Source organism: Pristis pectinata, chromosome 8 (assembly GCF_009764475.1).
Source record: "Pristis pectinata isolate sPriPec2 chromosome 8, sPriPec2.1.pri, whole genome shotgun sequence".
In the NCBI taxonomy this organism is placed as follows: Eukaryota; Metazoa; Chordata; class Chondrichthyes; order Rhinopristiformes; family Pristidae; genus Pristis; species Pristis pectinata.
In genome coordinates this window covers 81,507,436-81,532,338 of record NC_067412.1, presented here as the reverse complement: position 1 = coordinate 81,532,338, position 24,903 = coordinate 81,507,436, and the positions used below count along the sequence as shown (strand labels likewise).

The 24,903-nt window shown below is 37.1% G+C and overlaps 1 protein-coding gene across 6 annotated transcripts in view; it reads left to right on the top strand.

Moving 5' to 3' along the window:
• stag2b (stromal antigen 2b) overlaps nucleotides 1-24,903 on the top strand; it is a 122,240-nt gene that overhangs the window by 57,727 nt on the left and 39,610 nt on the right. For all 6 annotated transcript variants that reach the window (XM_052020927.1, XM_052020925.1, XM_052020924.1 and 3 more), the window contains 13 exons: nucleotides 519-683; nucleotides 860-956; nucleotides 2,530-2,606; nucleotides 3,867-4,071; nucleotides 5,077-5,228; nucleotides 10,918-10,991; nucleotides 11,108-11,231; nucleotides 11,355-11,453; nucleotides 13,211-13,290; nucleotides 17,168-17,275; nucleotides 18,893-19,007; nucleotides 19,960-20,077; nucleotides 23,923-24,026. In XM_052020927.1, the coding sequence (XP_051876887.1) occupies nucleotides 591-683; nucleotides 860-956; nucleotides 2,530-2,606; nucleotides 3,867-4,071; nucleotides 5,077-5,228; nucleotides 10,918-10,991; nucleotides 11,108-11,231; nucleotides 11,355-11,453; nucleotides 13,211-13,290; nucleotides 17,168-17,275; nucleotides 18,893-19,007; nucleotides 19,960-20,077; nucleotides 23,923-24,026 (1,446 nt within the window). In that variant the 5' untranslated portion in view covers nucleotides 519-590. The remainder of the gene's footprint in view (nucleotides 1-518; nucleotides 684-859; nucleotides 957-2,529; nucleotides 2,607-3,866; nucleotides 4,072-5,076; nucleotides 5,229-10,917; nucleotides 10,992-11,107; nucleotides 11,232-11,354; nucleotides 11,454-13,210; nucleotides 13,291-17,167; nucleotides 17,276-18,892; nucleotides 19,008-19,959; nucleotides 20,078-23,922; nucleotides 24,027-24,903) is intronic.

Genomic DNA, 24,903 nt, shown 5'->3' with positions numbered 1-24,903 from the left:
ATAGAGAGATAAAGCATAGAAATGAGTCTTTTGGCCCACAGACTCCATGCCAACCATCAGGCACCCATTTTTAGACTAAATCTACCCGAACCAATTTTATTCTCTCCGCACTCCTGTTGCTTCGATGGATTCGATGGATTATACTCCTTAGCCTGGTTCTGCCTGAAAACATTATTTCTTATTCCAGTGCTATTTGTCTCTCCCGAGGACGTGTCCTGGATTTCTCACATGGTGTGGGATGATCGGAATTGTATCCCCTGTCATGCCTCAATTAATGAGATTCTCAGACAACAGAAGGAATATACTTAAGATACTGTTATTATTAATTACCATTTTGTTTACCACGAGGGAACTTAATAATTCTTTGGCTTTTTGTTTAAATCAAGCAATTGTTTAAGTTCATTAGGGTCCTCCTTCCTCTGTTTTCATTCAGAAAATCAAATAATAATATAGTTTTCCTACATTTTGATAATGCTGTTGTATTTCATTGAGTTAAAGGTCTTATTTTTGACTTCTAGTCAGGGAAAAAAACAAAGAAAGCCTCTGGAGAGAAAGGAAAAAGTGGAAATGGTGCAAAATCTGCAACAGGCATGAACCGGATGAATGGGCATCACCAACAGAATGGGGGAGTGGAAAACATGATGCTTTTTGAAGTTGTGAAACTGGGCAAGAGTGCAATGCAGGTAAAAATTGATCTTGCCACCAGCTTGCCCTCCTGTATGGTCATTTCCTCCCTATGCTTGTTACCTTCTTCTCTCCCTTCCACCCCGCTCCATTTGTCTCTTTCTTCTGATTTTTTTTCTGCTTGTCAGCAAGTTAAATTTGCATATTGTAATAATCTCTTATTTTGTTTTTATAGTCTGTTGTAGATGACTGGATTGAATCCTACAAGCATGACCGGGATATAGCACTTCTCGACCTCATAAATTTTTTCATTCAGTGTTCGGGTTGTAAAGGTGGGTTTTGAAAGTGAAATATTGATTAGGATTGTGTCCAAGTATCATTTCTTTATTTTTCCAGTGATAATAGAATTTCTTTCCAGTAGTATAGCAGAATTTTTTTCACCCAATGTATTAAATAAAACTTTGAACTTGGCAATGAATTTCATCAGTGGGTGAAATTGTAATTTGTGTTCTTGCGTTACTTGGGCAGGGTTCTATGAGGGAATTGTAACATTTGTTTTCATTATACTCCAAAAATTTTATGAAGGTAAGTAAGCATTTAGTTTTATACGCAGATGAAATTGCTCAGAAAGCAAGTACAAGTACAATTAGTTAATGAAGAGAAAACAGCATTTCATCTTTATCACACAGAGAAAGCACAATGCATCAAAAACTCGAGTTTGACATTGTTAATCCTCCTATCTTTTTCTGAGAATCAGAAGTTTTGAGTATTTTAAAACTTGTTAATTGTAACATTGACACCCAAATAGAACATGCTGCAGCTTTGCCCTAAAGCCAAAATAAACAAGAGTATTGTCATGAAAGTTAAACTACGCTGTCCCAGAATTTTCATGTTCTCCTATATTTATTTGCCTACAAACAAAACTCAGTAGTGCTCTGTGGTATCAGAAATTGATTCCTTGTTCTCAGCCAGCCAAAATACATGACTGCTGCAATTGCAGGAAAGAAGTAAGGTGTTAAAGTTTCAAGTCAGTCCATTCTGTGATACTGATGAGATGCTGCATAGGCCTGTTTACCTCAGTCAGTTGGTGGAGGCAAATTGTTTCCTTTGGCACTGAAATAATAAGGTACAAGTCTGGTATTGATTTAATTTCCCCTATCCAAGTAAAATAAATAGTATCTGATTAGTATTTGAAGAGTTGTTGGAATTTAAACTAAACTGTTCATGCTCAAAATAGTCTTGATATAAATGCACTTATCATAAAATGTCAGCAAATGTAAGAGCCTTGTTCCTTGCCAACTCCAGGATTTTGCTCTTAATAAAACTGGCAACTGCATTTGTTAAAATACCTTCATTACACTCAGTGAAAAATTAACTTGTTCTGAAATTCTTTGGTGCATGAATTTCTTCTGTAACATTACAACAAATTAACCTTTTTTATCTATTTTATTGGATCAGATTGTGCTCTGTCCTGTCATTTGAAATTGTTGCCTGTGGTTCCTGCACCCTGCCCAGACCCTCTGGTCAGGAGGCAAGTTTCAGATGATGGCTGGATTTCTGATAATGTAGTGCAGTTGTCCTAGCCCCAGAGTTGGACATGAGGCAAAACAGAGGGTGAAACTTCAATTCCAGATTCAGACATTTAAATTAAAATTGAAGTAGATAATTTAAAAAAATAAACAATAAAACTATTGGGAATACTTAAAAGCATTGTACTAAAGTAAAGTAATCAAAGAAGCTTGGCTTCCCTTTTGCCTCCCATTAAACAGATCTGGACTCCCCATTGAAATCGGTGGGTTCTGACACTATTTGTTCCCTCAGTTGGTCAAGACTCTGCATTCACAGCCAATGTAATTTAGTCCATGATTTTGTTCATTTATTTATTCATCTGACATTGCTTTGCAGGTGTTGTTACTGCTGAGATGTTCCGTCATATGCAGAATTCTGAGATAATTCGGAAGATGACAGAGGAGTTTGATGAGGTAATTTTTAAAAAATTTTGAAAAGTAAATTGCTGCACCTGCTAGGAATTGGAAATAAAACAGTCTCTGCAATAGCTGTGGACAGAACAAGTTTCAGGTCCACAATCTGTTGTCAGAACTGGTCATTGAAATGTATTTTTTTTAAACTTCTGAGAATTTTTCATACATGCTTAAGAAAACTTGGCAAGTGGTTTGATCAGGCTGTTTAGTCAAAAGTAAGAATAAAACATAAATAATTAGCTGATCAGTGACCATTTGTCAGACTTAATCATTTGTGGGCTAAATTAAAAATCACTTGCACAAAGCTTCAATATTGCAAGCCTATCAAGCAATGAAATAAATATTTCTTGTACAATCTCAAAAATAATTACAACCGTTAAAACGCTATTGTATTAAACATTGGGAATCACTTGGCATTTAATCTGATTCAATAAAAAGCACTGTGCTTTTCAATGGTCCACTGAAATACATAGCTTTGAATGATCTAATGAAGAAAGATACAGGGGCCCTGGGGACTTGCAGCAGGTCATGGTGTCCAGGTTAACCTGATATTTGGGGCTCTGAGATGCTGCAATAGTCCTGTTTTGGTCCACAGGAGGTATTGTACAAAAGTTTATTCATAATTTTGTTTGAATCTACATTGCTGTATTCGTGATTAAAAATTGATGCATTAGTTTGCAATTAATTGACAACCCTAATTTTAAATATCTGAAAATTGATCTGATAATGTTGTCTGAATTGGAGGCTGACCATTAACAATATCTTTACCCCCTCCGTCACCTGTTGCAGCAACGTTTACATTTTTATCTAGTCTAAGGTATTGTTCGATTTTAGTGCATGTTGCTGTCTTGCATATTCATTGTTTATTGAAAAACACCAGTTTACTTGTTTCTTCATAATTCACTTGTGCTGATAAAATCAAGCAAAACTGACAAAATTCAAAGTAAGGTAAAACTGTTCAAATCCCAACATAGGAGTAACAGCTGGTTAATTTGTATCTTTTATGGTAAATAGACATATCATTTAGATAATTCTGAAATAGCATTGATCTTAGTAACAAGAATACATAGTGAAGGCCTGATAGGTGAGTTTGCTCCTTTTGCATGTTAAAAGGTAGCATCACAAAGTCTTGTTCATGATGGTATCTTAGGTCTAACTGTCTTCAGCTGCTTCAACGATTAGTTTCCTTCCATCATCTCTGTGAGGTGGAACGCTTGTCTTGTTTTCACAAACCGTTTTTGTTTTTTTTCCCAACTTAAGGACAGCGGTGATTACCCTCTCACAATGCCTGGTCCACAATGGAAGAAATTCAAGTCCAGTTTCTGTGAATTCATTTCTGTACTTGTACGGCAGTGTCAGTACAGTATCATATATGATGAATACATGATGGATACTGTTATCTCCCTGCTGACTGGACTGTCAGACTCCCAAGTTAGAGCATTCAGGCACACCAGCACATTGGCAGGTAGGATATTCATTTCAAGATGTAGAGTGTTATTTCAAAGTGATGTTTAGTTTTATTTCTTTGATTTTCTCCCCCCCCCCCCCTATCTTTAGGGTAATCTTTATATATGTACAGATACTACATTAAATAATTGCCTTATAAGTATGCTTTTAGAACAATATTTGCCCTTTGTGTATCTGAAAATGTCAAAAAAAATCTTTTTCAAAATTGTGGTTCATTGCTTGTGTAATTATCATTGGCTTAAACTTTGTAGCCCATTTGTTGAACAGTCACATGTTGCCAATGTCCTCATTCAATGTCTTCCTCATCATAAGCAGATGAAACACTTCTTGGCTATGTATCTACAGCTAATTTTACTAGAGACTAGCCTTGATTATGCATAATATTTCTGTCTTGCTGCAAAGTGAGAAATACAGCAATTGAAAAAGGAAATTGGGCTTCAAAAAGTTATGTGTATATACTTTTTGCAAGTTTCAGATATGTCAAGATATGGATGTTGATGGACTTTTATCAAATGTGGGACATGAGAAAATTGATCTCATGTCCTCTCTTGTTTTTAATTCATTCAAAGATCTCATTTCCTCTCATTTATCCTCCTTCCTTGTAATTTTAAGTCTTTTCCATCCCTTGCAATGTGAGATCTCATCACTTCCAATTTGGTGAATTGCTTTCACTGTTTTCAGTGTTGGTCTCCTTGAAGTTTTGTTTCCCATTGATGGAGTGGAATCAAGTGGAATCTTACTTGTTTTATACTTGGAACTGGTCTTCAAGCTTAAGCACAAAAAGTAATACCATATTGTTCAACCGCCACTTACAACTAAGAATATGATTTGTTGCAGTGTTGAATGTTTTTGCAATTTTTGGTATTACAGTCATCAAGAAATTTGGTGGCTTGTGCAAATTCCATGCATTCAGCGATGCACATTTTATTTTACTTGTGACTATTAACGAATTTCTTAGCATTTGTGTGTATTACTAAATTTGTACATTCCATACCTTATGCAGCTATGAAGCTGATGACAGCGCTAGTAAATGTGGCATTAAATCTAAGTATCAACATGGACAATACCCAGCGGCAATATGAAACTGAAAGAAATAAAATTATTGGCAAAAGAGCTAATGACAGGTTGGAGCTCCTATTACAGAAGAGGAAAGAGGTTAGTCAAATATTTATGTAGTGACACAAATACATGGATATGATGTGGAGTTTTTTTTAGCTTCCATTGAGAAACTCAACTAGACTAACTCATTTTTTTTTCCTTTTTGCTTTTTTCTGCTTTTATAAGGAATTTTTTGTGGTGTTAGAATGTTGTGGCTATTATGATGGTGCAGTTCTGCAGACCCTGACTACCAATCTCAAGACCAGAGTACAAATCCCAGAGGAACAGCTGCAGAATTTAAATTCAATTAATGATCTAGAATATTTTTTAAGATGTCATTAGAAATGATGACAATAAAACTCCTGTTTTGTTGTTAAAGCTCATCTGCTTAACTAATGTCATTTCAGGTTAGAAATTGGAACTCACATTCACCATTGTGGTTCACTCTTAAATGCCCTGTGAAATGGTCTTGCAAGCTACTCATTTTCACATAGCTGCTACTTTGGAATAGACTAAGAAAACTGAGTGGTCTACGTGACAATTTTCAGCACCATATTTGGGAATTGCATAGTCCTCCTCATGAATATCTGGGGATTAATGTTTGGATTAGAGGAGCAATCCTACAGACTTGTCAAGCAACATCTCAAAATGGTTCTTGGAAAATCATATCTTGCAGGCAATGTGGCAGACTTTTCCATCACAATCCATTGGTACACCCTATTGCATTGGCAGGATAGACCCACCAGAGGGTTGGTGATGTACAGGCCCTGGAAGTCCTCAACATTAGCTCCAGACCTCAAGAAATCTCATAGCATTAGCTCAAACAGAAAACAAATTTGATAACCACCTATCATTTTGCCTTGGCTGATGAATCAGTGCTACTCCTCATTGAACAACACTTGGAAGAAACACAAAGCAGCAAAGGCAGAGATTGTGACGGGACTTGCTGTCTATGACCAAAAGTATCGAGGTAATGTCAGTGACATCCACATCAAGAAGGACATAGCTGCCAGGTTGGGTCTGCAGCAGGCAATGGGTACACCAAAGAGATAAATTTATTTGATCTCGTCTTAGCCAATCTCACTGGCAAAAGCTTCTGTCCACGATAGCATTGGTCAAAGTGACCTCTGCACAGTCCCTTGTGGAGTCCCATCTTCACACTGAGGACGCCCTCCATCATATTCAATGGGATAGTCTCAGGCAGTTCAAAGCGAGGCATACAAGAAGTGCTGTGGACCAGCAGTTGTCATGTATACCAGCACAGTCTGTAATCTCATAGGTTTTCATCAATATACAATTACTTTGGAGGCAGGGGATCAATAAGGAGTACAAAATGCCATCCAGATAGCAGCACCGGGCACATTTAAAATTGAGATGACAATCTTCTGATTCTTTCACACAACCTATTTATCAAATTAAAGCTCTATAATCCTACCATTTCTTGTTGTGAATGGTGATGGCCAGTAAAGCAGCAAACATGAAGAGGAGACCACAAATGCATATGATCCTCAAAGATGGCTTAAGACAGAGCTGAAGTATGTATAATCATCCAGAGAAACCAAGTGAATGATACATCTTTGTTTTCTACTGAGATTTCCACCACCTCTTTTGCAAGTTTGATTCACCCCACATGATAACAAGGAATGAGTACTAGATGTAGGAAGGCTATGGGACCAGAAAACATCTCAGCTGTAGTAGTGAAGTCTTGTGCTTAGGAACTAGCAGTGCCTTCAGCCAAGTTCCATTATGATACGGGCACCTGTTGGATTACATGAAAAATTGTCCAGGTGCATCCAGTTCACAAAAAGCAGGACAAATCTAACCCAACTAATGGTCTTTTCTCCCCCACTCCACCCCCCCCCCCCCCCCCCCCAGTCAGTTTACTCTTTTCATTTCTTTATAACATAGAAAGGGGCCATTTGGCCTATCAAGCCTATGCCAGCTCTCAGTATTTCCATCAGTCATATTCTGCCACTTAATCCCTTGTAACCTCTCCACATGCCGATCAACTCCACCCTGATTCTGATACCATCCATCAACACTAGGGGTAATTTATAGCAGTCAATCTACCAATCAACACGTCTCGGGATGTTGGTGGGATGGGAAGCAAGGTGCCAAAGGTCAGGCTGAGGCACCAGCACTAGAGGTCTGGACTCCACCTTGTGCATCCTTGACAGTCAATGGTGTGATCTTTGTTGAATCCCCCACTATCAACATCTTGGTATCACCATTGATTGGAAACTCTACTGGTCCAGCTCCATAAATGCACTTTGTTTTGCATTGTAGAAGGAGCATCCAACTGAACAACACAATCAATGGGTCTGTACTCAAGCCAGTTGCTATGAAATAGCCATGCCCTTTCATCCACTGCTGAAACTTCATCTTTGGTGCCCTATTCCAAGTCATCGTTTTAATTGACAGTAGTACACATAGATTGGCCAACATTTTTATTGCAGGGAGGATGTCTATATTAATGATTTGGATGAGAATGTAGTTGCCATGGTAGTTAAGTTTGCAGATGACACAAATTGGTGGTATAGCAGACAAAGAATAAAGTCATCGAAGGTTGCAGTAAGATCTAGATGAACTGGGAAAGTGGGCCAAAGAATGGCAGATGGAATTTAATTTCGACAAGTGCAACGTGTTGCATTTTGGGAAGTTTAACCAGAGCAGGATGTGTACAGTAAATGGCAGGAGCCTGGAGAGCGTCATAGAACAGAGAGACCGAGAGGTATAAGAACATAAATTCCTGAAAGTGGTGACTGAGGTAGACAGGATAGTGAAAAAGGTGTTTAGCACACTTGCCTTCATAGGTCAGGGCATTGAGTACAAGAGTTGGGTTGTCATGTTCCAACTGTAGAAGATTTTGGTGAGACCACTATTACATCTAGTTCTTGTCACCTAGCTTTTGGAAGGATGTCATTAAGCTGGAAAGGGTGCAGAAAAGATTCATAAGAATATTACCGGGACTGGAGGGCTTGAGTTATAAGGAGAGACTGGATAGGCGATAGTTTTTCCCTGGAGTATAGGAGGCTGAAGGGTGACCTTATGAGAAGTGTAATAAAACAATGAGGGGTATAAATAAGGTCACTTTTTCCCCCCAGGATAAGGAAGTCTAAAACTAGAGGGCATAGTTTTAAGGTAAGAAGGGAAAAGTTTAACGTGGACACAAGTGGCAAGATTTTTCCAAACAGAAGGTGGTGGGTGTGTAGAAAAAGATGCCAGAGGAAGTGTTAGAGGCAGGTACAATTACAACATTTAAAAGACATTTGGACAGGTACATAGATAGGAAAGGTTGAGGATTACGGACCAAATGCTGGCAAATGCGACTAACTCAGGTAGGCAACTTGGTCGGCATGGACTAGTTGGGCCGATGGGCCTGTTTCCATGACGTTTAACTCTGACCCTATGACAGATTGACAACCTAGATTACTTCGGAGCACTTAAGTAGTGTATTTGAATTTCCAGAAAGTATTCAATAATGTATGACATAAAAGACCTGTGCACAAGATAAGAGATGACAGTATTGGGGAAAATCTGTTTACTTGTTTAAAAGACTGGCTATCACACAGAAGTAGAATAAGTGGGTCTTTTTCAGACTGGAAAGATGTAACTTGTAGAGTGCCCCAAGAGTGAGTCCTGGACCTTTAATTATTTATTCATAATTAATGACTTCGAGTTTGGGGCAGAGTGCAAGGTATCTAAATTTCCTGTCAATATCCTGGGAGTTATCATTGAGCAGAAACTGAACTGGAGTAGCTATATACACAATGTGACTACGAGAGCAGGACAGAGACTAAGAATCCTGCGGCGAGTAACTCGCCTCCGAACTCCCCAAAGCCTGTCCACTATTTACAAAACTCAAGTTAGGAGTATGATGTAATACTCTCCACTTGCTTTCCTGCAGCTGCAACAGCACTCAAGAAGCTCGACACCATATTGGACATAGCAGCCTGCTTGATTGGCACCCCATCCACAACCATTCACTCACTCCTCCACCAATGTGTAGCAGCAGTAGTTTGTACCATCCACAGGATGCACTGTACCAACTTACTTAGCAACTCCTTAACAGCACCTTCCAAACCCACAACCTCTACCAGCTAGAAGGACAAGGGCAGAAACACCACTGCCTGGAAGTTGCCATCCAAACTGCACACCATCCTGACATGGAAATATATCACCGTTCCTTAACTATTGCTGGGTCAAAATACTGGAACACTCCCCAACAGTATTGTGGGTATACCTACACTTCAAAGACTGCAGCAGTTCAAGAATGTAGCTCAACACCACTTTTCAAGGGCAATTAGGGATGGGCAAATAAATCAGCCTGGGAAGCCCACATCCCTTGAATTAAAAAGAAGTGAGAAGGCGTACTACAATGAGGATATTTGGACCATAGCAGAATACTTAAGATAGATATATTGAATGGGTAGGCAAAAACTTGGCATATGGATTTTAGTGTGGAAAAATGAGATTGTGTGCTTTGGTGAGAAAAATTAAAAGATACTGAGTTGCAGAGAAACTGCAAATGACTGGAATACAGAGGGACCTACTTCTTCTTATGCATGAGACACAAAAAAAACATGCGGTGCAGCAAGTAATTAAGAAAGCAAGTGGCAGATTGGCCTTTATTGTTTGTGTTTTGAAGCTTTAAAAATAACAATTATAGAGCTGTTATAATTGTTACAATTATAGAGGTGTTGGTGAGCCTGGAGTAACTATGTATAGTTTACATTCCCTTATTTAAGAAAGGATATACTACCATTGGAGATAATCCTCAAGAGATTCGCTTGGTTGATTCCTGAGATTAGAGGCTTGTCCTATAACAAATGGCCCACAGAGCTATTTTCTTTCAAGTTAGAAGATAAACATATAAGATCCAAAAGGAGTATGACAACGTAGATGTTGAGATGTCTCCACAAGTGGGAGAGTCTCGAATGAGAGGACATTGTTATAGGAGTTATTGTAAACATTTTTTTTTACAGATTAATTTGTGATTTTGTTAAAAATGCTCAGGGACATCCATCTCTTCCCCTCTCCCTCAGTTTATGGCATTGGTCCTTTCTCATATGGCTAATGCAATAAGTTTCTACATCATGCAAGAAAATTATTCATTTTACGCTGGTGAGAGAGGGAATGAATGTATAGGATTGTTGAGGTGCCATTCAAGTGTGGACTGCTTGGATGATTTTTTTGATTATTTGGCCTTGCATTAATTGAAGCAAGTGGAGAGAATTCTACTGCCCTTTCAATGCAATACTAATAGACTCACTTTAAGAAAAAAATCTTTTTATTAAGCTATAAATTAATACTGTCAACCAGTAAAATGAGCAAATGGTTATGTATCTTTTGAAAAGATATTTCATTATTTAATATTTGGGTTAGTCAATAGATGTTAAACTGTATTCTTTCATTAAATAGGTCCATCACAAAATGTACCAATTTCCAGCTGGATTAATTACATTGCATTCTGTTTACTTTTAAAATGCCAGGCAATTGAAATTACTTTCAGGCTAACCAGTGGGTTCATTCATGGTAAATTCTGTTTTTTTCATATATGAATAAGTTTGAGTGGGAACTCCAGAGGAAAAAAAACACATTTCATAATGAGCATATTTTTAGATGTGGTCTATGCCTCTGGAACTGTTTGCATCTAAAGCAGAACTTTTACTTCCAATTGTGAAAATTAGTTTAATAAGATTAATTCATGACATTTGTAAACATTTTTTCCCCTGTTCTTTCCCAGCTTCAAGAAAATCAGGATGAAATTGAAAATATGATGAATGCCATTTTTAAGGGAGTGTTTGTGCATCGATATCGGTAAAAAACTTTTTTTTGGTCTTTCAATTTAATTTTTTGTGGCCTAAGGAAGAGCAATTCTGTGCGGAGATAGATTGTCTTATCTTGGTTTTGTTTGTTTTCCTTTCCCCATCAAGTGATGCAATATCTGAGATAAGAGCTGTCTGCATTGAAGAGATAGGAGTTTGGATGAAAATGTATAGTGATGCCTTCTTAAATGACAGCTATTTGAAGTATGTGGGATGGACTATGCATGATAAGGTAAATTATCCATTTTTTTAGGTGTTTAGCGCAGATAATATGTAGCAAATGCAGAAATTTGATTGAATTCCCCACCCCTCAATCAATACTTTAGTATGCTAAGAAATATGTTTTATTTTTCAGCAAGGTGAAGTAAGGCTCAAATGTTTAATAGCTTTGCAAGGTCTCTATTACAACAGAGAGCTCATTCCTAAACTTGAACTTTTTACAAGTCGTTTCAAGGTTAGTTCATTTTAAATTCTATAGAAATACATTCATTGTAAATTTAATTCTTTTTTTTGAGTTGTACTATGTTATTGTGTGTTTGGTAAAATTTTACACCTAATCACTCTTCCTGTCTATAAAATTTGCATTTATTTCCCCACACTTGTATTATATATCTTCTCTGTTTATAATACTGTGCAAGTACCATCTGTTACTTATGCCACTGTGCAGTGGTGGACAGTTGTACAATTTCCACCATCTTACCTTTCAAAGAATACTGTTTAAACAAGTAGAGTCAATAATGCCGTTCCGAAATATTTACGCTATTTACCTGGCATATTAACCAGATGCTCCAAGACTACATTACTATTCCTCCACCACCCCTCTCCCCCTACACACACTTGCACACGCAGAGACACACAAACACATACACACACAATACTGCCGTTTAACTGGAACCTGGATAAGTGCAACTCAACAATACTTAAGCTCAATACTTATGAAGCTTGGTGCCATTCAGGAAAGCAGCTCTAATCATTTATTCTCCCCTTTACTGGTGCACAATGGCTGCGGTGTGTACCAGTTTCAAAATGCACTGCGGTTACCTGCCTTGGGCTTTTATAACAGCATATGCCAAATCTGTGACATACCAAAAACAATAAAAGCAGCAAGTGCATGGTAACACCAACACCTTTACTTTTTCCTATTATATATTTTACTGACTTGGAAATATATTGCCTTTCATTCATCGTTAGATTTAAATTCTGGAATCCTTTACCCAATGACATTATTTTGAGTACCTTCTTCACAAGGACGGCAGTGGTTCATCACGTACTTATTGAGCAATTAAGAATGGGCAATAAATGCTGTCCTTGCTAGCAAAGTTCTAGTACTGAAAAATTAATAAATAAAACCCCCTGCAATTACAATTGGATTCTGGCATGTCTTCTGCTTGTACACCATAATAAATCTTCTTATAAACTAGTGTTGATTCAAAACTAGATTTTGTCAAAATTAGATTAAAACCACACTGGTTGATACTTAACTACTGCAAAACATTGTTGGGTGGAAATTTGTCTTTGTTCACATGCACAAAGTGCAGAATGTAATATGGTATGCATGCTTAGTCCTCTTCAGCAGTTCAATTCTATTGAATTTGAAAGACATGAATTTTGGAAGCTTAATACAAAGTCTGGTCACTCCCTATTTGCATGACCACATCCCGGAGCAGAGGCCAAAGTTCTCCCATTCATCCCCACGTAGGTTTTTCTCTCTGATCAGTTGCAGGTGGCTATTCAGCTTGCAGTATCCAGAGTTTAAAATAAGTTCAAAGTTATAATTTCAGATGCAATTTTAGAACCTTACCATCAAGGTCATCTACTTATGATTCTCACAGAATAGAGAATAGTCACGGATATTGCATCCAAAATTATTGAAAATACCATTTATTGGTAAAATTCCACATATCATTGTAGTTGGACATTTTTGGTACAAGGCAAAACATCTGATTTGCAGTTAATTGGATCACAGAAGGTCTAGTATGCAAAATAGTTTTATGTTGTAATTGCTTTAATGTGACTATCAACTGTGTTTGTCTGTATTGACCAAATGATGTCTTTTATGATAGTAATTGGAGTGTTTGGGAACCAGAGCATTATTAGAGTCAAACTGAGCTTTGTCTAAGATTTTATTTTTCTCACAAGCTGCAATAACAATTACCTGTGCATGTAATTTTGAACATTCTCTGCATTTTAAACAATCATTTGTTTTTTTAGGATAGAATTGTTTCCATGACTCTGGATAAAGAATATGAAGTTGCTGTACAAGCAATAAAACTACTTACTCTTGTTCTGCAGTAAGTAGAAATTCTTGCAATTCACTTGACTATCTTTGGTAATCAACTCTATAAAAATCTTATAGCAATGAGTAGATGATTCATCTCAAATGGCAGCACATTGTACTGCCATTTGAGATGAATCATATAACTACTCATAAGTTAGGTTGGGAGATTGTAGAATTAGTTTTATTTCAGACTTGGTATATTTAGAACTTTTTTCTACATGTACTCCGTCTTGAGTGTATTTATCAATATAAAATCACATTTACATTTCCTATGCTTTCAGAAAATAATTCTTAATTGTCTCTTTTCTGGTCAAGTTGGTTCTGTTACATCTGATCATGTTATTTAAATGTACTTGCCTGCTTTGAGTATCAAATAATTTCCTTTGAATCTTTCCATTTCCTTTGAATAGGTGTTGTGCACTAATGCCTGTTCATATTTCTTCTCTTTCTAAGATGAATCACTTGGAGGACTCAAAAGATCTTTCTGTTCTTTTTATGTTATTTATTTTTTTAAGGTACTCAGCTTTTCTCCCGTCTAGAACTTGAAGTTTTGGACTTGGGGTACCTATATATGTCTGCTTTAATTCTGCCTTCTGTTCCAAAATACCAGAACCCAGGTCTCATTCTGTAATTATCATGGGATTCCTTCCTCTCAACTGTGGTATCCCACCAGCTTGGACTCCATTGCATACACAATGCTCACTTCCCATGTCCCAGCTGTTCAGACATTCAATACTGCTTATTGCCACTTCTGCTTAGGTAGCACATGTTACAAAATATTTTTTTCAATTCTTTCAATTCAATTTGAATTCTTTGTTTATATAATGGATGGGAGGAGAGAGTATAACCATGTTGATATTGATACACTCTCCTCCCATCATTATATTTCCTTGCTTTGGCTTTTCAGAATATGTTTAGTATCTTTAGCCAAATCAATTATAATCGTTAACAATCTCAATCAGGCCACTTCTATATCTTGCCGAGGAAATTCAAATACACTAAAGTACTGCATATTGCACTGAACCTTGTATCTCTTGTTAAGTTCATTTCCCTTTATCAATATACCACTCATTATAATATGACCTATTCAGTTCATTTTGGTTCATAATTTCTAACCCTTATACTGTATCTTAACAGTATTTTTGTTCACAATAACACTCAACTATACATGAGAAAGAGAAGCAGGAGCTAGCCGTTCAGTCTTTCCCACCTCCTCTGCTCTTCAATAAGATCATATGTTTTTCATATTTTCACATTTTTTTATATTTCACATTATTTTCTCAAATGTAGAAGGGGGCCATTTGCCTTTTAGTCCCATTAATTTCTTAAGTATTAATTTTTATATTGGTGCTGATTTCATGCATTCTTGTTTTGTGGTTTTCCTCTATTTCTGGAAGGTTATTTTCTGTTATCTTCCCTGTAGGCAGACAGAACATATTGGTTTAAATTCTCTGCCATTTCCTTGATCTCTGGTATCTCTGAGGTGCCCACATTAACTGATCTTTTGCATTTCAAAAGTTCTTGCAATCTGCTTTTGTATTTTTTTGCTTGCCTGCTCTCATATTCTCCTTTCCTTAATATTGCCTTGGTCCATCTTTGCTGAATCAGGAAGCTTTTTGAATTTTCAGGCTTACTGCTTTTTGGCAACATTATTAAGTCTTTATTATGATTGAATACTATCTGTCACTTCTGTTGATAGCCACATTAGATACTTTTCCAGCAGGGATATTTTGCTTTGTAGGAATATGTCACTTGTAAACTTTAAAAAAAAATCTTCCCATGTTTGCCACTGCTTGTTTAATTGTTATTTTTTTTAATGTAGATTTTGAGTCTCACACACATAACCAACTCCTGTCTCATGCTTTATTGAGATTTAAAACCTCAATTTCAGATTGTTTAACTTTTAATAAAATTCATATTATATTCACTGTTAATCCTCTTAACACCATTCCTTATTGCACAGTTCCAGATGCAAAGTACCCTGTTTCTTCATTTGTTCCTCAAAGAATGATCCTATATCCACTCCACCCCTTCTACCCCCCTCCCCCTTCCCAGTTACAGGGAGGTTGCGCTCCTCCAAAACTGTCTGTATTGCCTTTTTCCGTAGCATGAATCCTCTTTTCCTATAGAATCCCATGGTATCAGTGGAGATGCGTTCCCATGGGAAGTTTTCTCTCTACTAATGCCCCTGTGGGTGCCCTGCCTATAGACAAAAGAATTCTGATTGTATTCTTGGCAGAAGAGAATGGGTTTTTTCATTAACTGGAAATGGATGTTCCATTGTACAACAATACTTTATCAAACAAGTATCAATAGAAAAGATGTCAGTTTCCAAAGCCAATCTCTTAAATGGCCTCCTGTAAACTGGCAGCCTGTGATTGTTGTCCTTGGTAAACTAGTTCAGTTCTCTGTATATATTTTGTATTTATTTTTCACGTATTCCATAAGAATGAATTTTTGTTCCATATTTCAAACTGTTGTAAGATCTCGTGGTACAAGAACTGTTGATTTGGCTTGCCCAGTCTACATGTAGATTGATGTCCCTCCTGATTATTGTATTACCCTTGCACATGCCTCTAATTTCCAGGCTTGTACAATGCACTGTTGGCACCACTATGCTGGTTGCCTATATACAATCACTGCCAATGTTTTCTGCCCCTTCTGTATCTTAGCTCCTCGTTCTGCAACTTTTTTGCAGGAATTCTTTTTCTCTATGTACTGCAGTCTTTAATATCAGAGTTATCTTGACACCTTTTTTATTTATCCTTTTCTCATAGTTCAGTGTCCTGGAACACTTAATTCCTAATCTTTTGTCACTTAGCAACCATATGTCTGTATTACATCGTACCTTTTTATTGCTGTTTGTCCCAATAGCTGTCATATGTTGTTATGAATACTGTGTACATTCAGTTACAAATAGTTTGGTCTTTTTACCATTTTTCTCAGTTCTGACTAATTGGAGGTAAGCTCTAATGTTTGTATGCATTGTCCCTGATGGTCTTTGATTATCATTACCCGTTTTTCTACCCTGCACTTTGTCCTTTCAAAGATACATCTGCCTGATTTGTTGAACTTCCTGATTTCTCTTTGCCAGTACCCTGCACCATGCTATACTGTTTGGTTGAAAGCCTTATCTAGAGCCAGAGTTATCTGATACACTAGAACGCTAGTCCCAGACTGATGCAAGGGAAACCTATATTAATGGAACAATACTCTCATTCCCCAGCACTGGTGCCATTACAATAATAATTTCTTTATGCTGTATATAGTTTTCTTCCCCAGATATACACCAGATCATGCGATTTGAGCCAAAACTCTTCTGTAATAAAAGCATAACTTGCAATAAGAGTATCAGCCATTGCTGAATAGCAGCACTTGTGTTCAAGCCCCTCTCCAGTAACTGGAGCACATAATGTTGATTTTTTTTCTTCATTGCTGCGCTGTTGATCTAATGTTACCATAGCAGCCATGTTTCTCAATATTACAGTGATGATTAAATTTGAGGTATTTCAGTGCAGTGAAGCACTGAGATAACAAAAATGTTGCCTGTCAGTTCTTGGATTATTTTTTTCTTAAATCTTTGTCTTAAATTTTGTAATTTGTGCACAATTTACGACATTCTTAGCTGTGAGCAACACCTTGGGTTTTTTTGTTACCCTTCAAATGTAAGTATTTTTAATTGTTAAGCAGCAAAATGAATCAACTGCAATGGACACTAGACATTTGTGCAGGTTAGATGTATGAAATAAGAGATCAATACTGAGTCTAATGTATAGTTTCAATTGTAATGATACAGTGATCAGTGCTACCTGAGGTGTTGGAAACAAACACAAAGCTTTTTCTTATATCCACTGAATAGAAAACTTTTGTCCTCATATTTTGTACTTCAGGGGTAGCGATGATGTTCTGACTTCGGAGGACTGTGAAAACGTTTATCACTTGGTTTACTCAGCTCATCGACCAGTTGCTGTGGCTGCAGGGGAATTTCTTTACAAAAAGTAAGAATCAAAATCAATATGGATATGTGTAGAAAGGAGTAATTTTCTCAGCTTTATCATGAGCATCTAAAGAAGTTGGATCTGTATTCTTTGGAGTTTAAAAGAATGAGGGGTGATCTTTTGGAAACATAAGATCCTACGGGAGCATGGCAGTGTAGATACTGAAATCTTTCCACTAGTGGGAGAGTCTCAAACAACGGAACATGGTTGTAATGTGAGAGGGCAGACATTTAAAACTGAGGTGTGCAGGAATTTCTTCTCGCAAAGGGTGGTGAATCTCTGGAATTCTCTTCTTGGAGGATTGTGGAGGCCAGATCTTTGGAGGTGTTTAAAGAGGAGGCAGATGAATCTTGGAAAGATTGGGGCATTTTAGGACCATGGGAACCTGAAAACTTCACAGAAAAGGAATTGAGGCCTGTAACAGATTAGTTACGATCATATTGAATGGTGGGTCAGGCTTCAGATGCCAAGTTATCTTCATCTTACTCTGATTTTCTTGTGCATTCTTGTGTTCTCTTGTTACATAATTATTTTTTCCTATAATGCATGTTGAATTGCACAAAATAAAAGGTAGGACCGTTTATGTACTTCAATGGTGAAACATTTTTCATTTTTCTACATTTTCATTTAATTCTCATTTAGCAGTATCCATAAACTGAATGTTAGTATTTACACTGTTAAGGTTGACAAAATTGAGATCTCATTATTTTATGAAGGAAATCGACCATTGAGTTTGGAGTTTCTGTGTTGCACTAGAGTGTCACAGTTAGTTCTCATTGAAATATTTAGGAGGGAAGTGTCAGAACTCTTGGCTTCCAGCTCTAATCCTGTCTAATTAAAAATTGTGTTGCAACCAACATTCTTAAGAACTTGGATAAGAGGTTTTCTTACATTTTTGATAAGAAACAGGAACACAAGTATTTGAAGAACTCTTGATGTCCTGTTTTGTTGGCCAATGTAATTTTAAGTTAGCTGAACGGAGTAATATTTCTCTACCAAAAGAGAAGTGCAACTGGATCTTAGTTTTATATTTTGAATTTGTTCCAAATCTGAACCACTACTGGATTTGAAAGTTGGTAATCAATTTCTGAACATTTTTTTGATGTGTTGCTCATGCAGTAAGTTAAGGAATTGTTCTGACTTTTTCCCCCTTTGTTTTTTTACGATTGTTTGCATCCAAACTTTTCATATACCTTTCAGCTGAAAATGCATTTTCAATTTTTGCTGTTGATCACTCTTATTTTCTGCACTAATAATTACTTTTGACAAAATTAGAAAGCAGAACTTTAAAATGACGTAAAGCCCACTGAAATGAATAATAAAAAAAATGCTGTTAGTCTTGCCACATGCAGTTTTGTTAATTGTCAATGAAACTAGCCTCCAGGAATGGAATTAGTACGACTTTTCTCCACCTGAGTGGCAGTAAGTAATTTTGAAGCAGTTCTATCAGTGATCTGATGGGTTCAAGAGGTTATAATTTGGCAGTGCATTCTGTTCATAAAGGTATTTGATGGCAATAAATGCAGACATGAGGAAATGGGGAATAATGGAAAATAAATTATTATTTTTAAAACTTGATTTTTTTTTGTTCTGTTACAATGTTTTGTTATTTTTAAGACTTTTCAGTCACCGAGAATCTGATTCTGATGAAGTGGCAGTAAAGAGAAAAGGAAGACAAAGCCCAAATGCAAAGCTTATCAAGACTCTCGTGTTTTTCTTTCTAGAGAGTGAGGTAGGCTGTCAATTCTGCATAAATTTATAACCAATAAATCATGGCATACCTTCACTGTGTGTGTTGCTTTACAATTAGAATTTTATGTAATTTGCTTGTTTTGATCTCAATTGTTCCCAAATTTTTGCAAAAACATATTCGTTATGCCTCCTTATCTTCTGTGTTAGTTCAGTTTGGCTGGGGAAGAATTTCCCAGTCCACTTTAGTGCTGACCAGTCATTCATGTAGTCAGCAGAGAAGGAAAATTAGTTCTTTGTAGTTGCTGCTTTACAGAGGTTAGCGGGAGCCCAAATTATTTCCTCTGAATTTTTCTGTAACTGCTTGCAGGAATGGTCTAATTTCTATTATGGTGCAAACTCACTAACTTGCACTCTGTACACTAGTCAGTTTTTTTTCCTTCAAATTTGTGATTGCAAAATTATTCTTGTGCTGGTTCAAATCTAGAGTTCCATACCAGTGAAATCCTAATCTCTACAAACATAATGCAGTAGAGCAATAACCACATATTCTATGTTGTTAAGAATTGCGCTCTTTATAATACAGCAATATATTTCCAACTGAATGTACAGTACAAAACTTGCTTTTAGCTTCACATGAAAAAAATAATTTTAACTGAATTCACACCCGTCAGGTTATAGTGGGGGAAAAAGTGAAACTATAACTGCAAATTTTGGATTTTGTTCTTATAGAAATATTTTTGTACAGCTTAGTGGGTTGGGTTTTGTGTTATGATTTCTTTAAAAAGTGTGTGGTTCTGAAACGGGTAAACTCTTGAGTATTCACAGATTTGCATTGAAAATTAAATGACATGAGTGAAAGAAGAAGTAAGAGTTCAGATATGCATTGGAGATGGTGCATTTGATTGTACAATGAATTTTTCTCTGCTTAATTTACTTTACATTGAAATCCCTTGATTGTATTTAATAATTTTGCTTTATTTTTCAATTACCAGCTGCACGAGCATGCTGCTTACCTTGTAGATAGCATGTGGGATTGTGCAGCAGATTTACTGAAAGATTGGGAATGCATGGCTAGTCTACTTTTAGAAGAACCACTCAATGGGGAAGAAGGTAAACTTTATATTTAAACTTATTCTCTTTTACTCTGGATATAAATCATGAAGCTGAGCAATAAACAAAAACTATTAAATGGAATATGTTGAAAAGGTCACTTATTAGTTGTTATAGTAATGCTTCAAAATGATGTGCTATATTCAAAAGATATACAAGATATACCTATGGTGGCTTGATTTGTACATGTAAATCTTATCATGATGCAAAGTTGTTTTGAACCCCTTGGAGCAGTTATGTTCCATTTTGATGTGTATCATGTGATGGAATTTCAAAATGTAGAACTGGGAAAGGGAAATAAAAGAAGATAAATTACTGTTGCAGAGAAGGCGGCAAGAGGAATGGATAGAATAAAGGGAAGATCTGTGTTAGGGTGATACCCAGTCAAATGGGTTAATAGGGCAGTTAGAGGGTGATTGTGTGTCTCTGCTTGTATCTGGGTCTGGAACCTGAAACCATAATTCTCTTTGCACAGATGCTCCTTAACCTTCTGAGTGTTTGCAGAATTTTCTGTGTTTCTTTCAAGTTTGCAGTGCCTGATGTTTTTAAATTTTCATTTACTTTTCTACAGTTTATCTTGTTAAAATGTTTGTTTTCCTTTCTCAAATTCTGTCATGTACTTTAAATGTCCCTACTCACTCTTGCAGTATGTATTAATACATTAGATGTCACAGGTAAATTTCAATGTTGAGTTTTTTTCGGGGGGGGGGGTGGGGGGAAGGTTTGAGTCAGCAAATTTTCACATTCTAATTTTATAATATGTATAAACATAAAATCTAAAGTATATATCAATTTTCTGAGAGTTGCAGTTACTGCCTTTTCTAATATCATATGGCATTAGTGCCAGCTTCAGAGAACAACAAATTTTATTTACTTAGTGCAATTAACATTGTAAAATGTACTGAGGCATTTCACAAGACCATAGATCCTTGAAGGTGGCAACACTGGTAAATACCACAGTAGGAAGGCACATGGGATGCTGGCCTTCATTAGTTGCAGCACTAGAATACAGAAGTAGGGAGGATATGCTCCAACTTTGAAAAGAAACTTGGTTGGAGGTCACCAAAGCACAGGAAGGAGAGTGCTAGACAGGGTGCAGAGGAGATTCACCAGGATATTGCCTGAGAAGAGGCTGTAGAAGCCAAGTCCCTTCTTCCTGGAGAGGAGAAGGTTAAGAGAGGACATGATTGAGGTGTATAAAATTATGAGGGGTATAGATAGGGTAGACTGCAGGAAACTTTTCCCCATATCTGAGAAAGATAAAACTAGGGGACATAGGTTTAGGGTAAGGGGGAAGAGATTTGGAGGGGATATGATGGGGACCTTCACCCAGATAGTGGTAAATACTGGAATGCACCGCTTGAGAGAGTGATTGAAGCTGGGTTGCTGATGGCTTTTGAGAAGTGTTTAGATTAGTACTTGAATCACTTCTGCGTAGAGGGCTGTGGACAAAGTGTTGGGCGGAAGGGTGTTCACTGGTTGGTGTGAACGAGTTGGGGAGAATGGCCTGTTTACATGCTTTATAATTCCATGACTCTGTGAATATAACAAACAAAAATTTTCAACTACTAGCTGGAGGAGGAGATATGAAGACTGCTACTTTACAAAAAGAAATTTTGAGTGTTGAATAGTTAGAGTATTGTCGTCCTGGAGAATGTTAAAGTGACAGGGACATTGGATATTTGACATTGGAGACAAAATTTTAAAATGCATGTGCTGATTAAACTGGAAGGGCTGATTGGTGAGTGGGACTTGGCATGTATTGTGATATGAGCATCAGAATTCTGGAAAGTGATGTATTGGACACCAGCAACAATACCATTGATTTTGTGGAGCCTGGAATTTTTTTTAAAAAACACAATAGGTGATGATTTCAGCAGCACCCAATCAGAGGAGGTGCTTCCAACAGTGCCATATCGAGACCAGACTGTTTATATTTGCTATTTTAAGAAAAAGTAATAAAATTGTTATCTGTTGAGCTCCAAATCCATTTGGTGGTCTCCATTTAGTTTCCAAAGTATGATTCCATTTCACAAAATGTTGAAACTTAAAGTGCAGATGATGATCTCATTCTGAACAGCAGTGTGGTTTGTTTATGTAGGGAAGATTTGCAGCAGCGTATTATGCAGGAATCTCTGGGTTGGGGCTTATGATATGTGGAGGACAAAATAGAGGAAGCTATGCCATATGTGGGGTGTTTGATGCTGATGCTAGTTTCCAAAAATAGATATGTTCAATTCTCCAATAACAATATTGTTAAAGAAATGTGTTAGTGTGTACTGAAATTAAAGTTCCTATTTAATCAAAAATATTAAGCAGCCATTCTTCCAGTTTACTTGTCATTAATCAGGGATAACTGAGGAATGGTTGCTATATTTGCTGATGATACAAGATATATTGGAAAGAAAGTTACAAAGAGGACATGAGAGACAAAGATTAAGTTAGTGGACAAAGATCTGGCAAATGGAGTCTAATGTGGGGAAAATGTGAAATTGTTAATTTTGGTAGAAGAGAATAAAAACAAAAGCAGCATCTTATCTAGATGGCAAGAGTAAACGAACTGAGATGCTTTGGATCTGGGAATTGAATGGCAAAGTCCAGAATTAATGCTTAAATTATGGAAAGCATTACTCCTGATTCATAATCATTTGGTTGTATGTTAAAGCATTCTTTTTCAACTTGCATTGCCAACAAGAGAACTACTGGAGATGAATTTTAGTTTGATAATCTTTCAAAGTGACTCTAATTACTTTACTGCAAATTGCTAGCAAATACTGTAACATTTTCTCTACAGTTAAATTGTAGTATTCCACTGATTTGCTTTGTAAGGATGTACAAAATTTGTCCATTATTTAAGGATTTATATTTTTAATTTATGGTAAGCCCTGAAGGAAGGATGGTATCCTTCAAATGTTGTTTAGATCAGTTCCAATTTGATATCGTAAACACAGGGAATCACAATGCAACTTAACCACTAGTAGTTGAATATTTTGATTCCCAGGATTCTTATTGACAATCCCATTTACTGTGCAGGAAGTAAGTAAGCACAGGGGTTGGGATGTTACTTTGCAGTTGTACAAGACTTTGGTGAGGCCGTACCTGGAGTATTGTGTACAGTTTTGGTTAACCTCTTCCAGGAAAGATATCATTAAGCTGGAAAGAGTACAAAGAATATTCACAAGTATGTTGCTCAGAATCAAATACCTGAGTTATAGGGAAAGGTTGGGCATTCATTGGAGTGTAGGACACTGAAAGGTTGACTTTATAGAGGTGTATAAAATCATGAGGGTGAATGCCCACAGTCTTTCCCAGCGAAAAAGAATCAAGAACTGGAGGGCATAGGGGAACGATTTATAAGGGACCTGAGGTGCGGCAGCTTCACGGAGAGGGTGGTGTGTATATGGAATGAGCTGCCAGAGGGGTTAGTTGAGGCAGGTACAATATAACATTTAAAAGACACTTAGATTAATACATAGGTAGAAAACATTATGGGCCTAAGAGGGATATGGGCCAAACGCAGGCAAATGGGAGTAGCGTAGATGGGCATCTTGGTCAGCACAGATGAGTTGGGCTAAAGGGCCTGTTTTCATGCTGTATTACTCTTGACTTTATGACACATTGCTTGGGATGGACCTTTGTGCAGACCTTGAACAGTGACAAGATTTTAATAGCAGTATGTTATTCTACATGTTGCACCCTTGCTGCAATTTGTGAAATGTTACAAAGCTCTTGAAACAGTATTCTTTTGAATTTGAGTGTACTTGAAAGTGGATTATGACAAGCAGCTGACTTTTGATGTTCTTTTGTCAAAAAGTGACTCTCACTGTAATTGTTTTTTTTCCCAGTGCTGACTGACAGGCAGGAGAGTGCACTTGTTGAAATAATGCTGTGCACAATACGGCAGACAGTGGAGTGTCATCCTCCAGTTGGTAGAGGTTCTGGCAGAAAGGTATGGATATGTCATTAAGAAAATCTAAGGTAGCGATTAATTGTTCATGCAAATTTTTTTTAACTAGTTTGTGTGATGAGTTTTCAGATTCAGTATTTTTTAAGCTGCATAACTTTGGTGTTTGGTGCCTTATCCAGTTAGAACAATCTGAGATGAATGATATGCACTAGAAGATATAAAAATTATAATGACATTGAAGCTGATGGGTAATTTATTTTTTCTTCCTTAAATACTATATTCCTATATAGTAGTTCAAATACGGCTGGTGGAATGCTGCTCCTTTGCTAATGACCATAAAGGGCAGCACTAGCAACTCCTAGCCTAAATGGTCCAACTTTGAACAGCATGTGGCTGACTGGCAAAGGCAAGGGCATTGCAATAATATTGGTGTTCGGTTATGAATGCTGTCATCCTGGAAAAGGTCAGCTGGCATGATTTGGTCCTGCCATTCGTTCTGTATGGTGCCTCAGCAATCCAAAGAATCTATTGGAGGACAGTTAATTGGAGTGCCTTGATCCCTTCATAAAATAGTGCTACACTGCTGTCAGCTTGAGTCAACATCGTAAGCACGTCGAGCTTCCACCCAGTCAGTCTGACTTTGGATTTTGCTTTTGCTACAATTGAAGTTGAAACGTTGGCTATCAGGCATGGTGTTTGAGTCTGCAGGTGCTGGAATGGAGCTAGCTATCACTTCCATGCTGGGACCAGTGGACACCAAGGCTTGCACATAGCCCAGTACATGTTTAGATCTTGATGCCAACGTCCTCCTTGATATTTTCACCTACACTTTCCAGCAAAGTATTGAATGTTTTGTTGCACGTGCCCCTCAGACTTGTCTAAGCTGGCCATTTGAACTCTTCATACAAGTCTTCTGAAC